Below are 19,596 nucleotides of genomic sequence, written 5' to 3'. Positions count from 1 at the left end.
AGAGAGATAATTGTATCGATCCAACTTAGACCAATGTGAAAGGACTTCGCAACTTTCTTTGAAAAATTGTTCATATTTAAAACGTCTTCTATGGAGATGACAAACTTCATCCCACCAGATGCTGTGTTTAGTGTGAATATTGTGCTGTGCCAGACCAGATTCTTGAGGTTTTGTGTATTCAGTGTAATATTAATGTCCATTAATTGTTTTATTTTATTTTTCCACAGAATGGCCTCTGTCCCAAAGTATGTCAAATTACATTCACAAAGAATCTGGTAAATACCAGCTAACTATAGAGGTGACAGTTTGTCTTTTGTAGATGGTAACAGATTAGAAATTTTGTTGATAAGAAAATATGTGGGAATAAGGTGATACTTCTTCAAAATTCTACCAATAGGTTCAGAGATACCAGAAATATAAGGGTTTGGAATCCTGCAGTCTCTTGTCAAGTCTTTAATTAACAGAGCACATAATGTATGCTCCTCCTCCTCCTCAAGCTTATAACAAGAATGAGATGCCAGAGATGTTTTTTTTTTTCCTGTATTGTTCTTGTTGGATAGGAAGTTGTGGGAAGCTTGGTTGGAACAAAAGTTGGTTAATATTAATAAGGGTTATTATGATACCATATTGTTAGGGCTGCATCTACCCATGCGGCTAGATGTTCTGGAAACTGAGAAAGAAAGAATGCTGTTGGGAAGGCATGTGATTAAAGTGTATAGAAGACAGACTATTTATTGTTTTATTTCTCTATAATGAACTGGAGTTTGGGGGTGCTGGTTGTTGAGGAGGTAGAAAGAGTCTGATGTGTCTGAGCTATGTGGACAAATGCCGAACACATCATCGATGTATCATGGCCATTTGAAAAAAAAAAAAATATTTTTTCAAAATGCTCCATATGCAAATTGGCTGCTGCCCATTGCAGTGCCCGCTGTTTCTTTGTAAATGATGTCCTGTTCTTCCAAGTGGTGTATGGAGTATTGATGGCAAAATTGAAGAGATTAATGGTATCAGAAAGGAGGATATTGGTGAATAGAGAATTGATGTCAAAACTATGAAACAGTGCAGCTTACAACTAAAGATTTAGAGATTAGGTTTAAAAACTAAAGAATTTAGTGATTGACTCCTCTAATTCCAAGAAGCGAACATTAAAAAGACATTCTTAAAAATGTCAACACTTGTCCTCAGAATTAGCTAAAAAAAACATACTGCTTTAATCTTTTAAGTAGTGCAACATAAGGCAACTCAGGAATGACAAAGATTGTATTCTTGTAAGCTCTCAGGTCAACTTACGAAATTTTCAGTTTCTAGAAACATTTGGCTTTGAAATAATGTTGGATCTAGTATCCACTTTGCCGATGTAATTTTATATTGCCAAAATAAAGCTTTATGGCTCTTCCTTTAGTAATAAACCTTTAATTTTCCTTAAATTAGATGCTACTGACTGCTGCTTTAAACTAGCCAGTTAGTGAAATTTTTAATTCCACACGCACTTCAACTCTTTAATCCAAAATTAAGCTTTAAATAGTACTCAAATTGTAATTGATATTACTTCTTTATTTGCCAGTATCCCTCCCCTTTCTGACACCTTTACTTAAAAATGTCACACCCTCCAACATCACTGATCTTTTCAATTTTGTCAACCATTTGACTGCATGGTTCCATACAGTTGCTCTTTCCTCTCCACCTCAACAGCCCACCCTAGAATTTAGTCACTATAGAAAAATAAAATAAAATTGTCAGTCTTCTTTGACAATTTAAAGAGTCAAAGCAATATAACTGAGAGGAGACCTCCATATAGCGTTTAAAGGAATGCAGAGAACCAAGCAGGGCTTCTGGCCTAATGACCATTCCTTACCTTCTCATAGTGCACCCTGTTAGGTATCCACCTGGATACTGAACAAATGAGGATGGGCTGGCAATTTGGGATTTAGCCAACCAAATTGTACTCTTAATGGTTTAAAACAGTATATAGAATGATGGTACAACATGACACAATTTCATGCCAGCTAGGGCATTGCCCGATTAAATAAACAAGACCCCTGTTGTTTTTGCTGGGGAACCAAGACAAACAGTGAAATATATGAGGAATTGCATAAGTACCAGATCAACATAATAGGGATGATCCTGAAACAAAAAAAGACAAAAACTGGTGAGATCTTTCTGAGCAATAAATACAATTATATTCAGGCAACGACAATCAAGGAAAAGAAGGAGTAGCTATAGTATTCAAAACTAAATGTGAGGTTAATCTTCTTGAATGGCAGGCAACATCAAGTAGAGTGATGTGGGGGAACTGATTTTTGAGGCTTTGGAGAAAGCAACTGACACAATGAAAAAGGAAAAGTTGGTCCTTGTTGAGGATCTCAATAGCAAAGTAGGAAATGATTGTCAGACATACAAAAATGTTTTTGGAAAATTTGGAGAAAAGAGCAAAACTAATAATAATGGCAAATGCCTGTTGCATTTCTGCTCAGGACATGGACTGGTTATTACTAGCACAATATCCCAACATAAAAATGTGCGCAAATTCACATGGAGAGAAGAGGCAAGGAATAAGAAAAGTTTCATTGACTATGCTATTGTTGATAGTGATGTTTTCTCACTAGTGCATGACACCAGATTGTACAGAGGATTTGAAATTGGAAGCGATCCCATTTAGACTTGAGCAGGATAAAATTGAATTTCATACTGGAAAGAAGAACATATAAGAAAGTTTTAAAGTGAATAAAAGTTGAGCAACTCTCAGATGTGAACTGTAGACTAAAATCCTGTCCTGTCAGGTCTGGAGATGAGGTTGTCTGCAAGGATAGAAAAATCAGAACTCCATGGTGGACAGGAAGTTAAAGAGGCATTGAAGGAAAAGAAGAAAGCATATCGAAAGTTCCTGAGGAATAAGTCAGCTTGTGTTCTTAGAGAATATGGAGACAAATGTAAGAAAGCTAAACACTGCCTAACTATTTAAACAAAAGTCATGGGAAGACTGGCAAGAACATTGAAAATAAATATCTGGAAAGTGGCAAAATATTCTGGAGGCTGTTGAAAAAGAAATGGAGGAAAGATTGCTGTAAAAGGAATTAAAAATGATAAAGTCGACATGAAAACTGGAGAAAAAGATATCCTTGATGTATAGAGTAATTACTTTGAAAAATTGCTTAATGAAGCAAGCAGTGATGATAGCACAGTGGTAAAAAATACTCAACAGATATACATTCAGAAATAGTTATCCATATTTGAAGTAGAAAAAAGCCATCGAAAGCCTGAAATGTGGAAAGGCAGTTGGAGCAGATAATATTCGACCAGAAAGGCTCAAGTATGGAGGTATAAAAGTGTTACACTGGTTGCACTTCATAGTTCAGAAGGCCTGTACAGAAGGATGAATTCCAGATGATGGGAGTAGAGCTCTCATAGTAACCATATACAAAAAGGGGAAATAAAACTGAATATTAGAATTAGAGATATTTCCCTACTGAGTGTTCCTGGAGAAACAGTGTAAGGGAATCTTGGTGAAGAACAAGCTGGATTCAGACCAAATACAGGCTGTCAGGATCAGATTTTCACTTTATGACAAATAGTTGAGAAATCATGGGAATATAACAAAGATCTACTGAAATGAAAAGCCAAAAGGCTTCACTTCAGTGATGCAAAATTATTCAAATTAAGTGGATATTGAATCCAACATTATTTCAAAGCCAAATAGAGAAACTACAAGAGTTTCATGCCGAATATAGAAACTATAAAAGTTTCGGCAGATCCAAGCACAAGCAAACCTTTCATGACAGGCACAACTCATGGTAAAGGTGGAGTAAGCTCTGATCAATTTCCTTAGTATTTCCCATAATGTAAAGCACATCTCCTTGCAGACATGCATGATGCTATACGTTATGGGGGGACCACTACCCAGACCGATTTTGACCTTTGTTGAGGTCTCATCAGTGGATAGGTAGACCCAGATGTAAATACCCAGGTTGAAGTGATGCAGAAGTTATACTTTACCATAAAAGTTGCCAAAAGGTGTCACATCACAAAAGGCACCAAGAATTACTGAAATAAAGAGCCAAAGGCTTCACTTCGGCAATGCAAAATTATTGAAATTAAGCGGATATTGAATCCAACATTATTTCAAAGCCGAATAGAGAAACTACATGCTTTGCTTGCACTTGAATTTGCCGAAACTTTTATAGTTTCTATATTTGGCATGAAACTTGTAGTTTCTCTATTCGGCTTTGGAGATAAATTGTAGATAAGAAGTTAGTGGTGATGTAAGTTTTTCATGTAGTACTATCATATACTATACACCTCTTGAAGGTACATGTCAGGAATTTGATGATGATGTATATATTTATATTTATAATATAATAGTATGCAATATCTTTGTTCACACTAAGTTTTTGCAGGGGCAAACAGTCTGTGAAAGAATTAACGTATTAAATTAATTACATAAGATACTATCTCTTTGTTTAAAATAAAACTTCTGTATTACATTCACTGGATACTGCTGTGATCAAATAACTTGATAGTGAATGAGATTGATGTTTTAAAATGAAATAAGAAATGTGTAAATTATGCAAAGAAAATGCAATATACTTTGAATGCATTTAGAAAAAGCTGAAAATTCATTTGTCTCTGATAACTGCCTATGGTGAGTCGATTTCTAGAGCCCTGCTAATAATAGTTCTTCCATGCAGTACTTCATCTCAGCATTGTGATGAAACAGGAGTAGAAAGATCTCTGTAGCATTGGCTTTATTGCATATAGGACATTTGGATGCTTTGTTTTCTTTGGGCTTTTCCTCAAAAAACATTCGACTTTTATGAAATAGAAATGTCACTTTCAGTGCACTGAAATGTCCACGTCCCACTGTACATGCTCTTTGCACCACCGAAGACAATGCTGCATGTTGGTTCAGATAATGTGGGGCTTGCATATTGTTGTCCTACCATGGAAACCCATGTTGTCAGCCTCAGTTCCGAATGTTTTTGTGCAGATCGTGTTCCAGTTGATGCGTGAAACTCTGCAGTCATCATGTTGACTGATGAAGGGCAGTTTCTAAATATTATCCTTTGTAGCATCCTACGGTCACGTTCACTGTGGGTAGCACTGATTGTTGACTTGGGATGGTCCAATTTGCCAAACAGAAAGCCCTGCAACATGGCAGCATATTACAATGCTTCTTTCAAACTCCATCGATTCCTTTCTTGCAGTCATTTCACCCAGATAATTGCACTCACTTGGAAGAATTATATTCCTCCAATTTATACCAACTACAAACACGTGAGTCGTTACATGACACAAATGCACCTTACCCATAGAGGTGTTCGTCGACTGCTTTCCAAGCAGCATATGTTAGTTTTGATTTGTTTGTTATGCTTTTTTACGTGATTTGTGACCTCGCACTTGGCACTGATGTGCTATAGGTTCTTATATCTCTCTTGTGAGATAAATATAAAAGAAAAAAGATTTAATGAAATAAGTTGGTGCTTGTTGTTGTATTATTTTATGTGCATTTTCTATTGGGATACCTATTTGCTAATAGGTATTTTGCTAATTTCCCTTTTTTTCTTTTTTCTTTTTTTTTTTTTCTTTTTTTTTACTTACAAGTTATACTTGTGCCTTTCATTAAATGTTTCCTCAGATAGAGACAGGTATCTATTTCTGAGTCTGCTGAAACAGTTGCCTTTGGTAAATACATGCTTAATCATTTGTATGTCTTCCATTCTTGAAAATAATGTTGTTAAAAATACTTCGTTTATGTGATAAATCAGACTTGAGAAAGTTTTTTTTTTTTTTCACTTGGTTACGAAGTAAATTATATTTGTATTATTTATTTACAAGCATAATTTTATTATACTTAGGGAGCCCAGTAAGCCCTGCTTACACTTTATTCAGGTGTAAGCCAACAAAGTTTGCACATGAAGTATCTTCACAACCTACTTGTATGTGGAAGCTGTTGACTTCACATCGGTTGCCTTAGTATCCCATAATGCAAAGCACACTTTCTTGCAGACATGTATGTTGCTATGCATTATACAAAAGGTCACTTACCCAGACCAGTTTTGACATTTATTGAGATTTCTTCAGTGGGAGCCAGACCCAGGAAGGCACCAGGGTTGAATTAATGCAGAAGTCATATACTTCCTGCATACAAGCAGTCAAAAGATGTATCACCTTTCTATTAAAATACTCTAAAGGTTGAAACTGGTCTAGTTAGTGACCTTTCCTCTAATGCATGGCAACATACATGTTTGTAAGGAGGTGTGCCACTTGCAAACTTTGTTTACTTACACTTCAATAAAGAATTAAACAAGAATATAATTTCTTGTCAAGTATAATATACATCAGACTTTTCCAAATGAATGGAAGGATGTTACAAAAATAATTTATCTGAGTGTGGCTTCTTTACTGTTATCACTGCCATCATTGATGACATTATGGTTTTTTGTTTATTTAAGGCTTTTCCGTGTAGATATTGTCCATACTTTTGTATATAAATACATGTTCATTGTCATTGTTATTTTTTCTAATTCCTTTTTTAAAACTGTGTTGATGAAATACAGTCAGACATTCTTTTAACATATCAATGAATTTGCATGTACATGCACATGCATTTGTGTGAGTAAGAGAGAGAGAGAGACTGTGCAATCTAGGTTTGAATGAGTGGGTAGCATCTCTACTCTCCAGCATTACAGACTGTAACATTTGAAGTTTGTGAATGTCTTTAGGTGGTAAATGATTTTCATCGCAAGGTATGAAGCCACCACTCTGCTTATTAGATATTGAAGTAATTTTAGAAAGGGAGGGGTGAAAAAAAAATAACTGTTTGGTGTCTGGAAGAGGGTTATCTAATATTTTTTTATTATTATGTACTAATATGTGATAGGTTTATTCTCTCCCTTGAGTGGAATTCACATTAAACAATTTTTTTTTTTTTTTTTTCAGATTTTTTTATTCAATTTTAAAGGCAAAATTTGTCAATAAATCTCTTTATTCACTTTCTTAAATTAGCATTTAATATACTACAAAGATCATTTTTATAAAATGTCATCTTATTTTAAAGAACGCAAAAGAATGAATAAGCATAAAAATATAAACCATGTTTATATAGATGGCTAGAATATTTCATTCTTATGTTTCTTATTTTGTATTTATTGTGTTAATGTACTTAAACAAGAAGGAGGGGGAAAAACTTATGAATTCTTGAATAATTTTGAACTTTTTGTTTTTTAAGGCATCTTGGAAGAAAATGATATATTTAGGAATGCTCAAGCAGGAGTATTAATTAGTACTCAAAGTCATCCAGTCCTAAGGCGTAATCGTATCTTTGATGGCTTGGCAGCAGGAGTAGAAATAACAAATAATGCTACAGCTACTTTAGAATATAACCAGATATTCAACAATCGATTTGGTGGTCTCTGTTTAGCTAGTGGTGTAAACCCAATTTTAAAAGGTGAATCTTATATATTTGATATTAATTTTAGTGGCAATATATTATCTAGATTGTTATGGGTATAAAGGAACAGGTCACAAAATACTAGCTTTACAAAGAATATTTTACAGAAAAATGAATAAGAATTGATAAATAGAACTAAGAAACTCAGAGTGGTGTTCATATGATGTTTTCATCATTTAATTATATGGACTTAGTGCACATTGTTCTTTTATGCTGCTTTTTCTCTCCCAAGAAAATATTTTCCCAAAGGCAAAGTGGATATTAAATTCAACATTATTTCAAAGACGAATGTTTGTAAAAACTATGAAAATTTTGTAAGTTGACCTGACAGCTAGTGAAACCTTAGAAAATGCTATAATGAAAGGCGAATATATGGATGCTTGGGTAGCACCAGTGGTGAGCTATAAGGGGCTCGCGCAAACCCTTAGTAAAATTTTTCTCAAATTTGCAAGCCCTTTGTTCTACTTTTTAATAATATTGTAGAACTAGAAAATACCACCGTAGAATGTATACATGCAATTGCTACTTTAAATTCATATGGATTTTCTGATAACTATATAAAAAAATCATTTCATTGCATTTTGTTCTGATGGAGCTAGTGTAATGTTAGGAAACAAATCAGGTGTTGCAATCAAACTTCTACAAAAATTTTCCAACGTTATGAGTTGGCATTGTGCTCATCGTTCACACTTAGCATTAGATGATTTGATAAAAAACATTAAAGAAATAAATCATTTAAAATATTTATGGATAAATTATATGCTTTTTATCATCAATCACCAAAAAATCAACAAGAATTAAATACAATTGCAAAAGACCTTGATATCGAATTTTAAAGATCGGCCGTGTGTTTGGACCATGATGGGCAGATTGTAGTTTATGAACTGCTCTTGCTTTGTGGAGAAATTACTCAGCTTTATGCAAGCATCTTGCATCGAACGATAAATATAAGGGCTTTTTAAACAGACTTCTCAATTTGGAATTTTTAAAAGATCTAGCATTAAAGATTGATATCCTACAGGAATTATCATATCTGCCAGAAGCTCTGCAAAGTCACAATATAAGAATTATAAAGGCTAAGTTAGGCTTTTTTTTTTCTTTTTTTTTTTTCCTCGACGATGCGATCCCTTTGTTAAAATTTTCATAGCTCACCACTGGGTAGCACCCATGTCTTTTAAGTAGTGCAAGCTAAGGCAACTCGGGGATGCTGAGGATTGAATTCTTATAAGTTGCCTCAGGTCAACTTATGAAGCTTTCATAGTTTCTACAAACATTCGCCTTTGAAATTTGGATTTAATATCCAATCCACTTTGCCTTTAATTTTATATCGCCGAAATGAAGCCCCTTGCGGCTCTTTCTTTAGTAATTATTTTCCCAACATTGACTTGTAAAATTATTATGTCTTAAGTTGAAAGAAATACTAGACTTTTTGTCAATCAGCTTTGACATACGATAATTTTTTGTAGTAGTGGTGGGTGAAAGGGAACAGGAGTAAATACTGCATATAATTGATCATACTTAGGTGTGTGTGTGCATGCGTAAGCATTATTCTATAATTTTGTTTGGATGGTCTGTAATCTTTCACTGTGGCATTTAGCCTTCAATACACTAGTGCATGGTCATATAGATTCTGATTATTCCTTCAAATATGCAGAACTTGTGGCATCACTCAACATTTCCTTAAAAGAAAGATTGCCACCTATGCATGTGATATAAAACTGAGTGTGTTTAGTTTAATTGTAAAGCTTATAAATTATAAAGTTATTAAAAATGGTATTAGTTATGAATGATAAAATACTTGCCTAAGAGAACTGAGTGATTGATCACAATACAAATAGACTGCCTGCTAAGCTTAGATCATTTTATTCCTCACTAGTGACATATACTGGATTACATACATTGGTCGCTTCCAAGGAATTCAAAAGCTCTTTGTGGAAGACCTCCTCAATCCTCACAGCACTTATGTCACCTTAAACTCTTCAAAGATGATGTATTCATCACTTCCATTTCACCCATATGGTTCTCACATCTTTGCCTACCACACCTAAAATATGGTATTTGCGTCATTTGGTTTTGAGAACATGATCCATATTTATTCAACTGTAACCTTTCATATTAAATAAAAGTAATGGAATGGATTAATCTCTCTAGCTTTCTCATCATGCAGACTAATCATGAGACTTCTGAAACCCACTTCACAATAGCCAATTTTGAATCATAGCAATAAGATTGTTTGCGACCAACAGCACACATTTAAATCTCTCTCTCTAACACTTTGTCTCACAATCACCATCTCTCACCTTTGAGCATATGTCCAAGCTTTCATGCAACTGCCCTGTCTTACTCAGTTTTCCTGTCTTTGTCAGTGTTTCCTAATCTTTTTCCAGTCGTGACTCCTTTTACAATAGCCAAGTAACCTGCGACCCCTGCCACATTTGCATAAAAAGGCATTTTTAATAGGGTAAAGAAAAAACACATTAAAAATGTATTTTTCAGAATATAATTCTAACCTAACATTTAATGCAACGGTCATACTTGCATCTGGGCAACCAACTTCAAAATTCGTGGCTGAGTGTTAAAGCCAACCTCATGTCATCCTCAACTTTCAGTATGTTTCTTGCCTTTGTTTTGACGTGAAGAAGCGTTAAAAATCCACTCTCACAGAGATATGTAGAGGCAAATGGAAGTAAAAGAAAAGGCAAGCATGGTGACATTTGGATGTGATTGATACATAACATGCCAAAACTGAGTCAGAAATTTTTCATAAAACAAATTATGTGCTGAGGAATCGTTCCACAAATTCAAGCATTCATTCTTTACTATCAGGATGTTAGCTACATTGAGGGAAGCAGAGAACGAGTTTTGTACCAGTGCAGCTTCTTTTTCTGTAAGTTCAGGGAAGTGCGACTGAAATTCCTTTTCAAAGGATTCAAGGTGCCCAGAATCTCCTCCTTCAGATTCCTCTACCATACTGCAGTTTTTCAAACATGGCAATGTTTCTAAGATTTACTTTCTGATGCCAGTTTTGCAGCTTGGATACAAATGCCTGAAGATTGGAGAAACTTTGATTTCATGAGCCTCTGAATAGTGTTATTGAACAGAGATATTCGTCACATCTTTATCTTGCTGACTTCCCATTGGGTGGACCTCAAGTCACTTCCTATCATTCATCAAAAATCGGTGTTACAACCACTAGTAAAATATTGCAGTGTGGCCATATTGAAATAAATAAGTGTCGAAAACCTTTGTGGTGGAATTTCCTATGAAAATAATTGCAGCTAAAAATAACCGTGGCGACCCCCTTGGGGATCACGACCCATTGCCATGCACTCTACCACCCTGTTTCATACTCACCTGATTCTTGGTTACAGATCTTGCTCATATTTAGAATGTCACTTTTTATCTTCCCAAGTAGTTCATACTTCTAAAATATTCTTATCATCATACTTACAAACTGCAGAAGTGGCAAGAGTTAAGCAGGACCGAAAGAAGCAGGAGATCCTACAGATCAACCAAATAAACAAGAAAAACAAGTTAAGGCGAAAATATGCATGGAGACTCAGTAATCCAGTAATAAGGGGAGTGCTTAACGAAAGTATGACAAAATCATGTTTCCCTGCAGCAGAAATTCACGATATTAGCCATGCCATCCAGATGCAAAAGAGGTAAGTCGAAGGGATTGATTTTCTTGGTTTGTACCAATGATTTGAGAGGCAAGAATTATTCTATGAGGGAGGATGTAAAGGAGTTGTTAGAAGAGGCAAAGGTGAAGATTGTAAGTCTCCTACCACGCTATGATAGAATTGAACTAAGGGAGGAGCGCATTGATAGTATATAGATTGTTCAAAAGGAATAATGTAGAATTTGTGGATCTGTGGTCTCTTTTTGATGGAAAGAAGGATTTGTACAATGCAGATGGACTGCATCTCAATGGTTTTGGTGTTAAGTGTCTGGAGAGAGCTTTGTTCACCAAGCATGGTGATGTGCAAATTCAGGGAAACTTACGCAATTAGGATGGAAGCAAGTTAGTTTGTGTAGGCACCCGTGAAGGGAGTGAGTGTGAGAATGACCAAGTGAGGAATCTAGTCTCTCGAGCAAAAATATTGAATAGGGTAGTCAATTCAGAAAGTAAAGGTGGGGGGGGGGGGGGTAAAGGGATGTTGCAGCTTCTATATACTAATGTCAGAAGTATCAGGATCAAGAGGGAGAAATTTTTGGCATTGCTTAGTGCAACCTCGCCAAAAGGCATTAGTGAGACTTGGCTAACAACAAATGATGCAGTTACAGGGATTAAATGTGAAGGATTTAGTATTTTCAGGGAAGATAGGATAGCATTCATCTGCTATCATCAGATGGATGATAGCATTCATCTGCTATCATCCATCTGATGATAGCAGATGAATTGCAACCAAAAAGAATAGGAGACAGGTGGGAGGGTGGCTATTTATTTGAAGCAATCTGGTGTGAGATTAAGACAAAATATACAGTTGGTTGTTGCTATAGGCCAGGGAGTTCCACAGATGATCTGGAAGACATGCATCGCCTAATTAGAACAATGAGTACATGTCGAGTGATTATGGGGGACTTCAGCTATGGAGATATAGATTAGAAGGAAGAAAGATCGCATGGTAGGGAGGAAATGGAATTTATACAACTGTTAAGGGATAATTACTTAAGGCAGCATGTGATGGAAGGGACTAGGGGTGGGAGAGTATTAGATCTGGTCATAGGATCAGAAGAGCTACCCATAACCAAGATGAAAACATTGCCTCCAATTGATAAAAGTGACCATGTGGTCTTGACTTGGGAGATTGTAAAACATGAGGAATATTCTATCAAGAAGGGGTATTTGTGGAACTACAAGGCAGGTGGTTATGACACGCTTAGTAAAAAGCTTAAACCTGTACAATGGCATAAAACACTAGGGGGTAAGGATGTTAGTAGTGCATGGGATATAGTTAAGGGTCATCTAGAGGAAGCAGTATTAAATTGTATACCTAGGGTAAGGAGGGTTAATCGGGTAGGAGTTAGATGGATGAATAATATCATTAAGCATAAGCTGCAGAAGAAGAAAATGTTGTGGACGGTATATAAAGAGAAAGGTGACCAGCAAACTCATGAACGGTACAAAGCTCATGCAAGAAAGGTGGCCAGAATGGCAAGGAAGGCAAAATCGGATTATGAGAAGAATTTAGCTGAGCAGGCCACTGGAAATCCCAAAGAGTTCTTTCATTATGTAGCAAGTAAGATGAAGAATAACTATGGAAGATTAACCTTAATGAGTGATGATGGTCATGAGGAGACAGAAGCAGATAAAATAGTTGATTCACTGAGTGGCCACTTTGCAAGCATATACTGTCCTAATGAGGTTATTGCTTTAACCAATGTGGAAACAGAGGTGAATTGGAGGTTCTTAGGATATTTCAGAATCTCAATGTAAATACAGCTGTGGGATTAGATAGTATATCAGGTAGGATTTTGTGAGAATGTTCAAGAGAATTGGCAAAGCCTCTGACTAGGCTAAATCTCAGCACTGGTCGAGTTCTGAGTGAGTGTAAAGAGGGTAAAATTATCTTTGCATAAGGGAAGTTCTAAGACTACAGTAGCAAATTATAGACCAATCAGTATCTCAAGTGTGGTGGAAAAAGTACTAGAAAAATTGGTAAAAAAAGAGAATTCAATAATGGGTAGATAAAAATATGATATTGCAAAAGGGTCAACATGGCTTTGTGACGGGTCGGTTATGCCTTAGTAATTTACTAACTTTTTATAAAAGAGTAACAGCTAAGTTCGATAAAAGAAATGGCTACATGATGATTTTGCTGTATTTTGCAAAGGCATTTGACAGAAAATACACATGGAACACTGTTACACAAATTAGAACAAATGGGAATGGATATGAGACTGGTTAAGTCGATAAGAGGACAGCTACTGGACAGATATCAAAAGTGGTATATGGAGGGGCAGAATTGAGGCGAAAATAGGTGACTAGTGGTGTGCTGCAAGGTTTAGTGCTTGGACCATTGCTGTTTAATTTATACATAAATGATATAGAAAATAACCTGATGGAAATATTCAGTTGTTTGCGGATGATGCAAAATTAGGTAGAGTAATAGTTAATCAAGGAGAGAGCTTGAAGAAAAATAGGCTATCGGCATGGGCAAAAGTTAATGGGTGTCACTTTAATGTCAAGCAATGTAAAGTTATGCATTTTGGGATAAAAAGATTGCAATCTGTGTTATCACATCGATGGCACTGTACTCCAGGAAATAGATGAAGCTAGTGATATAGGGGTGGTAGTAGACAGAGAGTTAAAGTGTAGAGGACATATTGCTAAGGTTGCTGAGTAGCCCATAAGATTATTTGACTAGTGAAGAACACATTAACAAGTAGAAATAAGAAGTGGTAATTCCTAATTTATAAGGCCTTGATATGCCCACATCTAGATTACTGTGCTCAGTTTTGGTCACCTGGGTTTCTTGGGGATGAGGAAGCAGTGGAGAGGATTCAGACGTGAGTGACCGAGATGGTGAGTGGCCTGTGGAATGTTCCCTATAAGAATAGATTGAAGGTTTGTGGATTGCAGAAGTTGGTTGATAGGAGAAAACGAGGGGATATGATTGAAACATTAAATTGCTTAAAAGGCTATTATAGGATAGATGAAAGGGAAATGTTTCAGCACTTGGCTAGAAGGACCTGAACAAGGGGTCATCCCTAGAAGTTGAATAAAGATGCAGTCAGTAGGGGTATGAGAGGTAGATTTTTTGCTTGGAGAGTGGTGAATGAGTGGAATGGGTTGCTAGAGTCAGTTGTGAATGCTTTTTCTATTAATGGGTTCAAAGAGAGGTATGATAGATTGGGTCTCCCTCGATGAGTCTTCGAACTCTATGGAGTTGCCTGTATAATAATAATCTTAACCACATGAAGTATATAAACCTGATTGTTATAATCTTAGGTTTTTTTGGGGTTTTTTTTAATTAATTTTCTTGAAGTATATATTTCTTGCACATTTATTCAAATGAAATACACATTGCCTTAATTATTTATAAAAGCTTTATTTTATATACACATGCACACACAATGGATTCTGCCAATTAATTGTGCTACATTAAGAACATCATAATTTGGCCCAATTAAGTGGCTCTCCCAATTTAACAACGTTGCATGTCAGAAGTTTAAAATGTTGCATGTACATGAGACAAAATACAAGTTTTTCGTTTTTTTGCATAACAAAAATTTCATTTGCACACACTCCTTGAAAAGAAATCAATGGACATCTTCATGGACAAGGTGCATCGTGCCATGCAACGAGTCACATGTTTGTAGTCAGTTTAAATTGGAGGAATATAATGCTCACAAGTCAGTGCATTTATATCCAGGTGAAATAGCTGTGAGAATGTGAGAAGGGAATTGATGGAGCTTGAAAGAGCCTTTGTGATAGGATGTCATGTTGCCGACCTATCTGTTTGGCAAATTGTTGACAAATTGGGCCATCCCAGGTCAGCAATCACTGCTACCATACTGAGATGAAAGCACAGGGGGTCACCAAACTTGACTGTAGAGTGCTATGAAGGATAATATGTAAAAACTGCCACTTGTTAGCCAGCATGTTGAACGTGGAGTTCAAGGTATTGACTGGAACACGAATCTGCACAAAAACATTTAGAACCAAGGCTCACAACTTGGTTTCCATGGTAAGATAGCAATATGCAAGCTGCACATTACCTGAACCATCATGAAGTGTCGTCTTCAGTGGTGCAAAGAGCATATACAGTGGGGACATGTGGAATCTTAGAAAGCTGTGTTATGGAATGATGAATCATGCTACACCCTCTACCCAGCAGGTAGACAGGTGTGGTCTCCACAGAGCCCTGATCTTAACCCTGTTGAACATTTGTGGGATAAACTGGAGCATCAAATGAAGTCAAGGGACGTCTGCCCCACAACAGTCAGGACCTTATGATATGCCTACAAGAAGAATGGTCCAAAATTCCCATTGATCACTATTGTATACTTGTGCAAAGTATACCCCATAGGATTGCTGCAGTAATCGCAGTGAAAGTAGGTCTTACATCTTATTAAGGTGGGCACCATGGCTGTTTGTTCCTCACACTGTGCTGTCCATTGACTTCTTTCCGAGCAGTGTACATATTAAACATGCATACAGTTCTTAGCAATGAATGATGTAGAAATTGGTCGAGCATAGCCTGTCAGTTTTTTATTTATTTATTTTTTGTTATTGACTGCAATTAATAAAATCAACTCAGGTATTTAGTGTGGATATAACAACGCTTCCCTGCATGAAAGAGAGTTGTAATCTAATAATAAATTTTCTGGCATCCTAGGTAGTCGCTCATTCCAATCTCAAAACTGTCATTCTCATGACTTTCTTATTTTTTTAATATCCTCTGATGTTTTGCTGCAATTTCCTCCTAAAAATCTTCATTTTCATCATAGTGTTGAAGACTACCATCAATGGATGCAAACTCTTCATAGTTTGCATCCATTGGCCATATGTCATATCCATGATTGAATGCCTAAAATCATAGCGAGCAAAACAATTTTGAATGGTCTTGTTGCTTATTCCTCACCAACTGTCAGCAGCCATAAACTGTATTGCTTGTAGAATATAACTTTTGCACTGCTCTCCTTAACAGTTGTCAAGGATCAGTAAAAGGTTTCTTGATTTCCGTTGTAATTTCACATCCCATTCATAAGCCAATTCTTAAAAAATTCAGAAATCATCCATAAACGTTTGTTTGCATGGTACCGAACTGGTAAACTCCCCATTCTAATCCTTGAAAACATTGGGAGGTGTTGTCCTTGTTCCCAATAACTAATAGCTTTCTTTTATCAGTGCCTAACATAGTTGAACATCATAACACTGTCACATGATTCATTGCTTTCATTGATCTGAACAGTGTTTGTACTAGGAACCATCCAATGTGACACAATAAAATAGCCCTGTTCTGTGAACACTGCAGATGTCATCAGCACTAAATTTTGAAGCAACATTACATAATTTTTCTAACACTGTGGTAGAGGTTATTGGCTAGACCAGAAGTTCCCAACCTTTTTCAAGTCGCGACCCCATTTTATAGAGGCAAAGTGACCCACGACCCCGATACATTAAAAATAGGCTTTTTAATAGGGTAAATGAAAGCACATCGAAAATAGATTTTTCAGTATAATATAATTCAAAATGATGTTAACTTACAACATATTTAATGCATTGATTGAAATTGTAACTCATTAACAAGCTTGAAAATTCGTGGTTGAGTTTTCATTAATGCCATTTTCAACATTTATTCTGTTTCTTGGTTTGGTTTTCAATTGAAGAAGCATTGAAAATCCACTCTCACAGAGATATGTAGAAACTAAGGGAGTAAAACTTGAAACTCAAGCATGGTGGCATTTGGATATGACCGATACATAGCACACTAGAATTGAGTCAGCAGTTTTTCATCAAATAAGTTGCGTGTCAAGGAATTGTTCCGCAGAATCCAAGAATTCATCGGGGATGCTGGCGACATCAAGGAAACAGAGAACGGATTTCGTACCAGCGCAGCAGCTTCTTCTGTCAGCTCAGGAGGGAATTTTAAGAGAATCAAAATGCCCAGTAATCTCTTCTTTCAAATTGCCATTTATTTCACCTTCAGATTCGTCTGCCACGCTGCACAGTTTCTCAAACATGACAATGTTTCCTAGATTTACTTTTCTTCGCCAGTTCTGGAGTTTGGATGTAAATGCCCTGAGATTATCTTGAAATTCGATAATTGTTGTTTCCTTTCCTTGGAGTTTCAGGTTAAGCCTATTTTGCTGTTCTAATGTGTCTACTAGGTAAGCAATTCTTCTCAACCAAGTTTCATCATTAACCTCCCTACCGGCTAGGACGTCTATAGACATCCAACTAAATCTGGATATGTTTCAGCCCACCTGTTTAAAGAACCTGGATAAGAAGTGCAATTTGAGTGTCATGTCCATTAGAAGGTGTGATAAACCCTCACGCTGAAGAGAACGGTTAATCGGATTATCTCCCGTTCGTAGCTGCCTCTCAGTTGCCTATAACAAGAAACGGACTTTCTTGTTCCATGCTGGTTAACTGGATTTTAGTTATATATGATAGACTAAAAATAGAGAAATTATTTATATTTTTGTTTTCTCTTTTTATTGTACAATACAATTTTAATTTCTGGACAAAATAAAGGTCTTGCATAATTTCTTCACTTTAATATTGCCTTACCTTGGAGAACCAATTTAATTTTTTATTTTTTTGCGCTAATTTTTTTCTAATCGCTTACTAGACAAAAGGTTTTTTTCTTTGTTCTCGAAGAAATTAATTCACGATAATTATTTGAAATATTCTTTTAAAAAAAGAAAAGAAAACCAGCTGCCGACGTTCCAGATTATATTATTTTTATTTTTGTACAAAACCATCAAAATCGAATAATACTTCACACATTTCCTTTAGGACACGCTTGAGCAACTTTGCTTTATAGAGAATAACATGAAATTCTTTAATCATATTACTAAATTTTTTCTTCATGTTGTATAGTAATCTGTACTTTCACTTTCTTGATTTCCTTGTATAATTGGTCATTACAAAATGAAATTAACAGTTATGATTTAAATTTATATTTTCTGCATAATTCAGATATTTTTTCTCCAATTTTTAAAGTAAGCGATACATTTGCTTATTTTTATCATTCAAAATATGTATATCAAATGTGAAATTTCATTTCCATATTTTTACAATAGAATTGAATTTTATTTCGCCTCTGATAGTTTAATCCCCCTCCTCCCATTGCATTACTATCACACATCCGAAAACTGTTATGAAACATAGGTACAGTTTTTATTTAATTCGTTATTTTTCTCTAGTAATTGTTCCACATAACTTTAATTTTTCGATACTGAAACTATGTGGCGATTATTATAAATTAGACAATTATTCGGATATAGGTGAAATTAATATTTAAAATCACTGTCATCCTTCAAATGCAATATCAGAATAAAGAAAGTGGAAAACCCGAAGTTTCGAAATACATTTCGAAAGCCCGCTCTCGAAATGTATTGGTCTACAGACTGGATTCTGAACACACCAATGTTTCGTGATGTTATGACTGAAAAACAATTCAGTCTCATCATGAAGTATTTGCATTTTCAGAATAATGAGGAATATGATCAGGCAACACATTCTTGCCCAGTCCTCAACAAAATTTATGATTTTCTGATGAAAATCCATCAGAAATGTAGATCACTCTACATTCCTGAGAGAGACTTCAGTATCGATGAAAGCCTTATGCCATTCAAAGGTAGACTGAAATGTAAGCAGTATATTCCCAAAAAGAAAGCGAAGTATGGAATAAAAATTTTTATGCTTTGCGAATCGGAAAGTGAATATCTTTGGGATTTCAAACCTTATACGGGAAAGCAAACTGTAATCGAGCATGATAAATATTCAGATCTCCCCTTGTCAATGTGTGCAGTAATGCAGTTACTAGACCCTTTACTGGGGAAAGGTTACTGCATTATAATGGATAATTACTATATGTGTCGTGAACTCGCTGATTTGCTTTTACAGCATCGTACAGATAGTTATGGTACTTTAAATGCAAAAAGGCGAGATATGCCTCCAGATCTGGCTTCAGGAAAGCTATCGAAGTGGGAAATCCGAACTTATCAGCGAGGGAAAGTCTTTGCACTACGTTGGAAAGACAAAAAAGATGTTTTTCTGCTGTCTTCCCTGCACAATCCATCAACGGAATCCGTGGAGAAGCATGGTTTGAAGAAAGAAAAACCCATTGCTGTGTGTGCATACAACGACACTATGGGTGGAGTCGACAGGTGCGATCAGCAGCTATCATTCTACTCTGTAATGAGGAAACAGCATAAAAATATTACAAAAAAGTGTTTGGACATGTATTGGATTTTGTTATTTGGAACAGTTTCCTCCTGTACAAGAAAAAATGTTTGTCTACCATAACATATCTAGAATACAGAATAGAAATTGCGAAAGCATTGCTGCATGCACATGCACCTTCTTCAACAAGCAGAAAAACAGGAAATCCTGCCAGACATCTGAGGTTGAACGCTGCTAACTCCAACTATTATCCCGAAAATCTACCACCAACGGCTAATAAAAAAAA

General features: G+C 35.8%; 1 protein-coding gene across 2 annotated transcripts in view; it reads left to right on the top strand.

The window, feature by feature from the left end:
- FBXO11 (F-box protein 11) overlaps window positions 1-19,596 on the top strand; it is a 412,771-nt gene that overhangs the window by 349,056 nt on the left and 44,119 nt on the right. For both annotated transcript variants that reach the window (XM_090399679.1, XM_090399680.1), the window contains exon 17: window positions 7,226-7,444. In XM_090399679.1, the coding sequence (XP_090255805.1) occupies window positions 7,226-7,444 (219 nt within the window). The remainder of the gene's footprint in view (window positions 1-7,225; window positions 7,445-19,596) is intronic.

The sequence above is a fragment of the Typopeltis vanoorti genome, chromosome 10, assembly GCF_054136105.1.
Source record: "Typopeltis vanoorti isolate ZY-2024b chromosome 10, IOZ_Tvanoo_1.0, whole genome shotgun sequence".
Lineage (NCBI taxonomy): Eukaryota > Metazoa > Arthropoda > Arachnida > Uropygi > Thelyphonidae > Typopeltis > Typopeltis vanoorti.
This window is presented reverse-complemented; position numbering and strand designations above follow the sequence as displayed.